The 12,121-nt window shown below is 32.8% G+C and overlaps 1 protein-coding gene across 1 annotated transcript; it reads left to right on the top strand.

Annotated features, from left to right (window-relative positions):
- The first annotated feature begins 3,773 nt into the window (after positions 1-3,773).
- Positions 3,774-5,214, top strand: LOC105139095 (NAC domain-containing protein 86-like). Its single transcript, XM_011045417.1, has 3 exons — positions 3,774-4,242; positions 4,613-4,890; positions 4,987-5,214. The coding sequence occupies exons 1-3, from the start codon at positions 4,062-4,064 to the stop codon at positions 5,041-5,043; spliced, it is 516 nt and encodes a 171-aa protein (XP_011043719.1). The 5' UTR covers positions 3,774-4,061; the 3' UTR covers positions 5,044-5,214.
- The last annotated feature ends 6,907 nt before the right edge of the window (positions 5,215-12,121 follow it).

Below are 12,121 nucleotides of genomic sequence, written 5' to 3'. Positions count from 1 at the left end.
CTCCAATAAAAACTCAATATTACAGCTCTTGCTCATATACTAGAAAATTGTCCCAAACAAAACCGAAAAAACAATAAAAAAAAGTAATAAATCAAATAGAAAACTGATCAACTAGGAAAGTAAATCCTGAATAATTTTTGGGATTTTTCAATCTAAAAAATATGATCTTTTAAATTTTTTTGGTAAAATTTCATTTAATAATTATATAAAAAATTATATCTATTAACATAAAACATGTTAAAAAAAAATCTCCTACATTATATAGCTTTACTTCCTAGTCTTATAAGGAATTTACTTGAAAAAAACTAAAAAAGATTAAGCCTAATCTAATCTAAGATATAAACTTACATAATTCTAATTAGAACTCGTAACTCGTCAACTCAGAGACCTCCTTCTGCCAGGTTGAGTTGATGACTTCAAGGCTGTTTCCGCCACATATAAAGCTCTTAATTCTATACCTTTCTTCTCCTTGGAAAAAACTTGCTTTTCTTCCTTTCCAGTTTACACAAGAAAATTGTCTCTGGTTGCCGCTTTATAGCTTCCGAAATTGCTCCTCCCGCAGGGACTCCTTGCACCGACCTAGCTGCTGGGATTTCTGCTGCTGCCGATTCTTGGCTGCTGTTCCCTTTTCTGCTGTTTTCTGGTCTACCTGGGTCCTCATTAGCTTCTCAAGGCATGGAAGGTCTTAAATACACCAAAGTTTAAAAGCTGCTCAGAATACAAATAAACTAGTGTAGGTGCCAGCAAGTTTGCTGGTTAACTCACTTGGGCTACCTTCTGTTGGGTAGCTCCAAGGCTCAACGAGCCTCTTAATGAACCATAGTAAGTAGCAAATGGCCCAGTAGACAGATTCTCAACTTTCCTACACAGTGAATTGTGCTCTGCAACTTGTGCAGATTATACATATATAATATTCCTTTAAGCTTCTATCAACCAACGGAATTTATGATCTGCATTTAGGGAGTTAGGGAAGCAATGCAGCTTAACTCCAGAATTCTGTAAACATAGACATGATCTTGATGCATCAAGGTGTGTCTGTGTTCCATCATGTTTTATTCTTACAAGCTTAATGGTCTAAAGCAGCAAGGCTGAAGAGTTTTGGCATTTAGTTTCTTCCAGTATCTTAACAAAAAACTATTTTATTCTAATTCTAATAACTTGAGGTATTAGATAAAATTTTAGAATATAATTTATATTATTTTTTAATATATTTTTTCAAGTAAAAACTCTTTGAATTTGAAATTTGAACAAATCCATATTATCTTTTGAAACTTGAACAAATCCATATTATCTTGTATTTAATAGTAATATTCGAATTTATAATTATTTGGTCATTAAAACTCTAATACTATATCAAAGAATTATATTAATCTAATAATTTAAATTGTTAGATAAAATCTTGGATATAATTTGTATTATTCTGTAACAGAAATATTGGATGTTTTATAATTATATTGCTTCTTTATAATTTTAGAGATATAAGAGAGATTTTTTACATGATCAGTTAGGGAAGTCAGACTTATCTTCTCTGATATCACGAAAAGTAACAAGAAAATGCCCCTTCTTATTCCTCTTGTTGATAGACTGAGAATAATGTAGCCTCCCATGTCAGATTAAGAAAGGTTAGGAGAAGAGGCTTGAAGGTTGTCAAATTCATGTAAACAAAGCCTAGAGGAAACTTCAGACAGGCTGATTTGCTTTTAATGCTCAATGGTCTAAAGCTAGCAAGGGTGCAAGTCATTTTAACAAGCCAAACCAGTGCAGAAAACTGCAACTTCTAACCTTAATGTTCAATATACGTAAACGTTCTGGAATTGTACTCTGGTTCATCACAGTTCAAACTGTTCATCATGAAAAATTGTGGATACATTAAGCCACTTAGATCATCTTCACGACGAGAAAACTGAATTCCTGCCTTTAAAGACTCCTCATGGTAATATGGCCCTGGTCATATGCATGGAATATAATGGTAATGAATTGTCTAATGACTTAAAGGACTTAAATACCTTTAAAATTAAAAAAAGATTAAACTAAGATTTAGAGGCTTTTCTTTTTTCTGGAACAGTTAAAAGACTTAATTAATTATGTTACATCCCTCTGTGGTTTCAGGTTCGAGTTCTTAATTGTTCATATGATGGTTACTAGAGGCTTACATGGTCGTTAATTTCAGGACCCATGGGATTAGTCGTGGTGCGCGCAAGCTGGTCCGGACATCCATATTAATTTAAATAAAAAAAATAAAAATAAAGACATAAAGTCGGGTCTCAGGGTGTTTTCACCCTTTCAATTTAGCTTTGCTCATTTAAGGGTAATTTAATTAAAATAGATATCAATAAAAATAAAAAGGTGACAAGTTGATGGTGCGCACACCTTTTAGGGAGAGCATACGATGTTTTTAAGTGGCTAACAATCGCCTTTCACGACATCAATGAAAGTGTCCCAACATAGCCTTCATGATGGTCAGGTGTGTGTATGGAGGCGCAAGGCTATAGTGAATTTTTATTTTTAATTTTTTTTCTATTTTTTCAATAATTTATTTTTTGTATTTATTTTGATTTTAAATTTGATTTTTTAATATTTTTTTAATTTCATTCTTTATTATTTGACTTTTTTTATTTTTTAAATCAAATTTGATTTTCATTCTTTTTATTGTTATTTGTTTTTAGCTTTTTTTTTCAAATTAAATTTAGATTTCAATTTTATTCTTCAATATTTTATTTTCATTTATTTTTATATCAAATTTGATCCATATTCTTTTTATTGATATTTGCTTTATTTTTTTATCATTTTTTAAAATTATTTTTTCTTCAATTTTATCCTTCAATATTTAAATTTTTAAAAATTAAACTTCATATTTTTTTTCACTTTCTATTCTATTGGATTATCCTTAACTCGAGTTTTCTTGATTTTTTTAAATTAATTTTTATTTTTTTTAGCATTGAGTTGTTTAATAATTAAATTTTATAATTTTATTTAGTTTATTTTTATTGAGATTATCTTGATATCACAATCAAGTTGAATATTTGACATGCTATACTAATTGGGTTCAAGTCATGTTTTTTTTACCTTCCTTTCATTGTTAAGTTTTTAAAAAATTTATTTATTATTATTATATTTATTTATTCAAAATATTGAACATATCCAAGTTTATTAAAACAGCCAACTTAATTATGTCTCAATTTTAGTTTTGTTTTTCAAAGATGCTTGAGTCACTTTACTATTTCTTTTACTTTAAAAAATTAATCTAGCCAATAGAATAATGCAAACGACCTATCCAATATCATCTAAATCAGAAGAGATTGGATTCAATGTGATTTGGATGAGGGTTTTCTACAACATGCAAGTAAAATGAAAGCAAGGTGGTAGGTTTCTACAACTAAATATACATTGCATTTTTTGAATCTCGATTTTACCTTAACGTACTATAACTCGATTTGAAGTTAAATTTAAATTACAAGTTGGATGAATGGATTTGGATTAATAAAAATAAATATATTTTTAAAAATTATAAAAACACTATTTTATTTTTTAAAAAAAATAAAAAAAAGTTTAATTAAATGATTTTTGAGTTGCATAAACCTGGATGACGGTTAGGTTAATTCTTTTCCCCCTTGTTTTATCCTAAAACCCAGCCCAGCCCAGCCCAGCCCATGTCACATGTAAGAACACTAGGCCTAGGTTTCATAATTATGCTGTGAAGAAGGGAGTGAGGATTCATGGGTAAAATCACCAGGTCTTGAATGGGAAAATCACAAATCAGCCTCCATCTTGTTTCCTGTTTTGGAGCAGCATTTATTCCAAATCTGAACCCTTTTTTCTCTCCTTTTCCTCACATAATCATGCGTAACGGTGGATGAATTATATTAAAACAGAACAGAAAAAATACTGAATTGTAGCATCAGGATTTATTTACTCGTACAAATCGGAGACAATTCAATCTCCCGTCCCCATATATACACTACCCTGCCATGCACAAATCATTGATTTATCGACTGGTGTTTTAGTTTTTCTCATTACAATTACTCTTCTTCTTTCTACATAGTTTCTCTCGAAACATCTCAATGGCTAGCGCAGGACAAACTTTGAACCGGCCAACTCTCCCTGCTGGCTACAGATTTAGCCCTAACAATGATGATCTTATTGTTTATTATTTGAGGAGAAAAATTCTGGGCCAACAACTTCCTGCTGATGTTATTCCCACCACTGATGTTTATGCATCAAGGCCTGATAAACTCCCCTTAGGTAAGGTTTTCTCTTTAATACACACACACACACACACACACACATATTACGGAAAGGTTTTGTTTATTTTTTTTAATTTCTATTTTGCTTCATAATGGACAAGGCATGTTGGATTATGGATGTTAATCAAGCTTGAAAATCTCTTCTTTTGGTAGCAAAACACTTGGGTTGTGTTTGGTTAGTTTTTTAAAACGAAAAGGACATATATAAAAACATGTTTGGTTGAAGGATGGAGATCGACGTGTTAAATTTATACAAATTTGAGATAATTTTGAAACGAATTACCTTCGTTTCAAAACAAACAAAGTTTATAGTGGGGACATATTGTCTGTATTCCAACTATCTGTGTTTGTTCGGAGACAATCTTTAGATGATTTTAAAGGCGGGGAGGCAAACGAGTGGTTTTTCTTTTCAAATAGAAGCAAGGATGATGGCACTATTGCACTGGATGGTGGCTACTATGAAATCGATCCCGAAGGTGCTGGCCCGATCACATGGGAGGAAAAAGTTGTTGGTTATGTAAAGACTCTGAATTTCTATCAAGGAAGCTCACCTAATGGAACTGAAACTGAATGGATGGTAGAGGAGTTCAGAGTCAATCCTGAGTTTGTTCCACTTAACAACAACGACCGTAGCACTCAAGAAAAGGTAATATAATTCACATGAACCTACACCGTATTTCAATGCATCTGTAGGAAGTACACTTCAATTCGTCTAATGATGCTTTAAATTGTTAATGTTCAGATAGAAAACCTTGTTGCATGCAAAATTTCTCGAGTGCAACCTGAACCTGAATGGTAGGAGCAAGTCAATTAAGAAGAAGAAAGAAAGAAGCACACGAGTGGAAAATTTGAATTCCCAGCAGGCTTTTTATAGGAATGAGCCTGTCAATGCTCTCTTCCGAGGAACAACCTAGCTCATATATTTATTTATAATAAGGAACCAAATGAATAACAAATTCTTTTCAGTGCCTCTAGTTTCTTCTCAAATTTGTTGAATGTTTCATGTCATCAACTTTTTTTTTGTTTACTAAATTTACTTGGTGGTGGATGGACTAAGCATTAGCCTGTTTTGCAAGCATTGATTATTGGCGAAACAGGTTGCACATCGTACACATGTTATGACTAGAAATTGCGTACTTGCAGATTTCAAAAATAGATTGGAGTATGCATATCTGATCAATTTACGTTTTCAGTCTGTGTACTGATTTTGCCAATTCCAAGCGTTATTAACAAGGTTCCAACCCATCTGCAGATTTTTCCAATTTCAAGCTTCATTAACAAGGTTCTAACCCATCTGCAGATTTGAATCCATGTTTTCACTGGTTACTTCTGTATAATTCTTTTGCCATTTTCAAGCTTCATTAACAAGGCTCTAACCCATCTGCAGATTTGAACTCATGAGTTGAGATTATTCTTTGACTGATAAGAGTTTAAAACTTGATTTGGATTACGGAAGGTGATCAAATGAATTTTTTGGATGTTAATCCTCAGGATTAAGTTCTTTTTTCTTTTTCCACCTTCCCTGTATTTAGAATATAGACTCTCTAGATGATCTGAAATTTGCCTCAAGAAGAAACTAGACTTGGAACTTCTGGACTATGAACTAAGAAGTGGACTCCAAACTGTTGCGAATTTGCAACAGATTGTGAATAAACGTATCCATCGATAGCCTTCCTATAGAACTTAACAAAACTTCTAACTTCAGAAAAAATAACTAATGAAGATATAATCCTAATCTGATTTGAAACCAAGTTTTGACTGATTTGAGTTGCTGTAGTTCAAGGCTGTCTCTATGACATATAAGGCGTTTTAAATTTGTACTTTCCTAGTCCATGGATACCTTCCTTTCTAATGGGTTCTATTGTTATTGAAGGAATTCTCAAATGATGATTGACTATCCCTATTTGCGCAGCATGCGTAGAAGATCTTGATGCAAATTCACATTTCAGATTTGAAAATATGATTGCTATTTTAATTCTCTTCATTATCTTAAATATGTTTATACACTTAACTTACATTCCCACGGGAATAATAAAGGGCAAGCTAGAGGGGTTTTATATGATTTATTAATGCAAAGCATGCCTTCTACATGATTTACCAGCTTGATTTATCAAGACAAATTTTTTCATGATTTAGTAACACTGTTTCTGGTAGATTTCAAATTTATATAACGTGCATTTCCATTGATCGTGGTTCATTTTTGTTTTCCTTTATGGAAAGATTGTTTGCCGCAAAATCTTGCTCTCCTGTAGATTTTGTGGTTATGCTTTTTGATGGATGAAGGTTTACCTGTTTCTAAAACAAAATTTTTATTAATCCCGAGCCAAATTCAACAAGCCCAATGCCCAAAATTCCTATGAAAACTCAAATTTAACGGTCCAAAAAATCTTAAAATAACTTAAATATTAGAGTTGAATGTAATATTAATAACAAAATTAAATTTATAATAAATTTGATTATCTTAATATAAAAATTAACACAAATTTATAGTTGTAGAGCACTCACTAGATATAAAAAAAAAGCTATAAATTTTAATAAAGGTTCTAAAGGTCCAACAAAAATAATCCGCTAACAAACTATAAACAAGAAAAAAAAATAATGAGGGGGTGAGTTTAACAACTTAGTGAATATATAACATTCAATACAGATAACAAAATACAAGAGTTAATACAAATTCATATTTGTGGAGCACTAACTAAATATAAATAAAAACTATAAATTTCAACAAAAAAACAAGTTTTGAAGGTTCAACAAAAATGATCCACTAACAAGTTATAAACCCTGAAAAAGATAAATAATAGGGAGTGAGTTCAACAACTTAGTGAATAGATAACATTCAATATAGATACACGAGATAATACAACAATAAGGAATATATAATTTTTCAGGGAACAATTTATAATTTTTAAAAGTTTAGGGACTAAACTGTAAATTTCACAAATTGAGGGACCAAAGTGAAATCTCACCATCTTCAACCTTAAACCCAGAATTTCCACAAATAATCTACTATTATCTTAAGATTTCTAAGTCAAATTCACCATTTAAACAAAATTATAACTCAAAATCATCATCTTTACCTCTAATCTTTCAAAATCAACTAAACAATTCATTACTAATAACAATCAACCCATAACATTCAGATCAATTCATCAACCAACTCAAAAAAAATCTTCAAAACTCTAATATTCAACGAGACAAAAATTTAAAGCTAAAGAAAATACATTTATATACATCAATGCATAAATCCTACCTTTTAGGTTTATTTTCTCTAACTCTTCTCTTCTTCTTTTATCTTTCTCTTATTCTTCTTTCCCTCTTATGGTTTTCTCTCTAAGAACATAGATTTCTCTCTCTCTCTCTCTCTTTTCTCATTTTCTATTTATATTTATCAACTCTTCATTTTATTACTATAATGCCCCTTATATATTTACACATACTTCTAAGCCTTTAAGGACTTTGTTGTCTTTTTTTATTCCTTTTCATTTTCAAAACATTACAACAATACCCAAAAACCAAGGACCTAGGCAACTTGTATGTGCCAAAAACAAATGGGCTTAGACAACACTTGGGCCCAAATACTCCAATCACATGACCAATGCCCAAAAGCCTCGAGCGATAGCATTGCACCCCTGGGGCTAGGCTCATTTTTTGCCTCCTAATAGGCTTAAGAATCGCATCTGAGCCCAACACCCTAAGCTTAATTTTTTTGAGACCCCACGCGATTCTCTTGAAAATTTTTTTAGAACCCTACATGAATCTCTCAAGATTTTATATTAATTTAATATGTTTTATTTTAAGTAAAATATAATTCAAAATATCACATTAATTTATGAGGTGAAATAACTCTTCATCCTCTCTACTCCATAAAAAGACAAAGTTCAAGAGTTATAAATTCTCCTTGAATTGTTTAGGTAAAGGGTTCTGAATTCTTCTCTATTTTCTCTTGCATGTATATTTTTAAATCTTATTTTTAACAATATTATTGCATTCTCTCTTACAATAAAGATATTTATTTAAACATTTAAAAGTCCCCTATTTTTATTTATCACAGAGGATCATTTGTAGGTACTTGGCTTACCAAACTCGAGCTACAAGCTACCAACCACCTTAGTTTTTCAAATACTACCCATCTTGACTTTTCTCACTAAGCAAGCTACTACTACCCATCTTGACTTTTCTCACTAAGCTATCAGTCACCTTGGTTAGCTAGAAAAAATATATTAGATTATTAGAACTATTATCAAATTTAATAGTTTTATAGATATAACTTTTCGGTATTAATTAACTAAATGACCAACTTATTGTCCACTTATATAAGCTTTATTCCTAAGTTACTTGCATTTTCTGAACATCATCACTTTTATTTTTTGATTATTTTTTTAAATCCATAGAGAAGAGGGACTCTGTTTCTGTTTCTGTTTCTTGTCTTGTCTTGTAAGAGAGAGCCGAATTTGTTTTTCCCGTTGTTGCTTCTGTGGTGGCCTTGACTTTAGGAGGTTGTTAGCACCAGAATGGATCCATTCTTGATGAACATGTTGGTGCCACCTATAGATTAGTTTATCTCTTTTGTGCTTGGATCTTTTTTGGTTTGTTCGTCATCTGCCTGATGGCTATCTACTTTTTTTTTTGTTTTCTTTATCATAAAAATGGAAAAAAATGGAATTGAAACCTTAATAATTCGTTGTGCTAAGACTAAGATGCTGATGTTATTGTTTGCAGATGCTATACTTGAATGGAAAACAATGAACACAAATACATAGTTTTGATGAAGTGACACTTGAAGCTAGATTTCTACTAGAGTGAAATCTGTAATATTCGGATTCTTCAAGACACAAAATTGTATGCTGGCATGCTTCTGATATTTTTGTGCTCAGCCTCTGATGCTGAAACTATTATATGCAGGGATCTTATGTTGATATGGGTACTTGTATTCAGGATTCCGTAAAGAGCTTGATTTCCAAGTATCCTTGTCGGAACAGAATTTCACTTCCTGCCATGACCTTCATGTGTCTTCTACTGAACGAATTTTGCATCTTATGAAGAATTCAATTCGAGTGGATTGTTCTGCAACTTATAATGCTGAATGTGTTCCTCACAAGGATATTTCCCTCCCCCTAAGTGGTCTTCCATTCGACCTGCCCGCCGCTGGAAATGACATACACAACAGGCACCTTCAGATTCTCTACTCCATATCTGTTTTTTCTGCCAAATGAACTGTCGTATTAATGCGAGTTCTGACTCTTCCGTTGTTTGCCATAACAATTATCTGGCATAAGTTGCTAGACTATACTGTAGCAGGAATAGAACTAAGAAATTCCATGTCATAATATAATTCGCATGTGCAATTTTTCCGCAGAACTATTCTAGCTTCATGGGCAGGTCCTGGCAATTCTGATGTAAGAGATGAGCTGGTCCACGCCTGGAATAATGACACTATTCACATTAGGAACAACTTGATAAGCACATGTACTAGTGAAGGACATCCGCCGCCCCAGAAGAAATTCTATAAATCTAGGCTTTGTATCTGTCCTGGAGGGCCTTTTCTTGATGGTGTGGTGCTCTTATAGCAGTCGCGCGCGATTCAACATGGAAGTGTTCCGTGTAATACTCTCTTTCTTTGTTCATCTATTATCGGGTGGACTTTCTCTAAATTACATGAAGCTGTGCTTCCTAGTTCAGAGCTAGGATATTCTCGAGGAAAAGGAGGAAATGGTTCTGCCATACCTTACAACAGCAGTATAATCTCTTATTTCATACAGGGGGATGATTCATGCAATGCATTCCTTCAAGAAGCAAAATGGTTTTACAGTAAGTCCACCCCAACATTTGACGATTACTTTGGACATGCTAGGAAATCGTACTTAAGGACATAGCAGAAGAAGAATATACAGTCCTGCTGAACAACTCGGTCAAAGTACGTAAAATATTCCTCCACTGACAAGTGGACGTCCGGCATGCTTGTTTGTGTAATTCATTCTGGAGATAAATACTTTACTAACATTTGAATATGAGAATTCTAGAATACAAATGAATTTGGCCATCAATAAATCATCACCACCATCTAACTCCGGAAAAGTTCCCTCTCTATCACCAATCTGTTGAGCAAGATCGACCTTTGTACTTTTCATGCTGAAAAGAAGATTGTAAGCTCTCATCCAAGAGGAGTAAAGCTAAGTTCCAAGGCTGATGGCTACTCAAATCCATGGATCTTCCTCCGCGCTAATAAGAACTTATAAAAACGCCAAGGTTCTCCATCCAAAACTCTCTGTTTGCCACAGGCTTGTTTGAACTGAAACATGAACAGATTTTCTACAACTAAAATGAGAAGGCTTAATTTTCTAAAACTAAAGATACATTGCATGTTTTTGAGTCTCAACTTTACATGAGTCTAGAATGGGAAAATTCTCGTTTTTTTTTTGTTTTTTTTAATATAATAGCCGAGGTGGATGAATTTTTCTTGACCCTAGTCTAAATGTTTTTGATAATGTTCCCTGTTTTGAAGCAGGCCTTTCTAGAATGGGAAAATTCTCGTTTTTTTTTCCTTTTTTTTTAATATAATAGTCGAGGTGGATGAATTTTACTTGACACTAGTCTAAATGTTTTTGATAATGTTTCTTGTTTTGAAGCAGGCCTCAAGTTCCTTCAAGACCTGAACCGCTTGAGCTTTTTTCCTCTCCTGACCGAATCTTGCTTAACAATGGATGAATTCTATTCAATTGGAACGGGAAAATACTGAATTGTAGCATCACGATTTATTTGCTCGTACAAACTGGAGTCCATTCAATTTCCGGTTTCTGTATATACACTACCCTGCCATGCACAAATCATTACTTTATTGACTAGTATTTTAGTTTTTCTTATTACAATTACAGTTCTTCTATCTACATATAGTTTGTCGAAATATCTCAATGGACAAGCTTTGAACGTGCCAGTTCTCCCTGTTGGCTACAGATTTAGCCCTAACAATGATGGTCTTATTGCTTATTATTTCAAGAGAAATTCTGGGCCAACAACTTCCTGCTGATGTTATTACCACCACTGATGTATATGCATCAAGCCCTGAAAAACTCCCCTTAGGTAAGTTTTTTTTTTTTTTATCATTTTTTTAATTTATTTCTTTTGACACGTGATTGACTATGCATGTTTGGTTATATTAAGCTTGAACATCTTAAATCACAAAAGTCAAAAGTGATACGTAAACAAATTTGGTTGGTTGAAGGGACTAATTATACAGAGACCAGATAAAAGATAATTTTGAAATGAATTTTTTTCTTTTCAAAACAGAGGAACGGGGAACATGTCTGTTCTATCTCAACTTTCTTTCCCGAGTTAGTAACCAAAACACTATCTTAAAACATGTTTATGATCAATGTATATGAAATCACCAAACAACTAATTACATGCCACATAGCTGGACATTAGATTAGATTATGCTGGAGTATTAGTTTAATTAGGATGTTTTAGTCTTAACACTAAACTGCTAGTGCTTTATCTGTTATACTTCTAGTTGATCTATCTTCTAATGTTTCCCATTACACTATCATGTTTACACCATTACTTAGTTGCAACTTCAGCATGAACGATGTCAACATAATTTACATTACATGATTAAGTTATATGCTTTAAAATCTAACTTGTGTAATGAATATTTAGATGATTTTAAGGGCGGGGTGCCCAACGAGTGGTTTTTCTTTTCAACTAGAAGCAAGGATGATGGCACTATTGCACTGGATGGTGGCTACTATGAAATCGATCCCGAAGGTGCTTGGCCGACCACATGGGAGGAAAAGGTTATTGGTTATGTAAAGACTCTGAATTTCTATCAAGGAAGCTCACCTAATGGAACTGAAACTGAATGGATGGTAGAGGAGTTCAGA

Source organism: Populus euphratica, unplaced genomic scaffold (genome assembly GCF_000495115.2).
Source record: "Populus euphratica unplaced genomic scaffold, PopEup_1.0 scaffold121.1, whole genome shotgun sequence".
In the NCBI taxonomy this organism is placed as follows: Eukaryota; Viridiplantae; Streptophyta; class Magnoliopsida; order Malpighiales; family Salicaceae; genus Populus; species Populus euphratica.
Note: the sequence above shows the minus strand (reverse complement) of the source record. Positions and strands in the feature narration are given on the sequence as shown.

Coding starts and splice junctions, on each gene's coding strand:
- LOC105139095 (XM_011045417.1), top strand. CDS start 4,062: ATGGCTAGCGCAGGACAAACTTTGAACCGGCCAACTCTCCCTGCTGGC. Junction 4,243..4,612: donor GCCTGATAAACTCCCCTTAG/GTAAGGTTTTCT, acceptor GACAATCTTTAG/ATGATTTTAAAGGCGGGGAG. Junction 4,891..4,986: donor ACCGTAGCACTCAAGAAAAG/GTAATATAATTC, acceptor GTTAATGTTCAG/ATAGAAAACCTTGTTGCATG.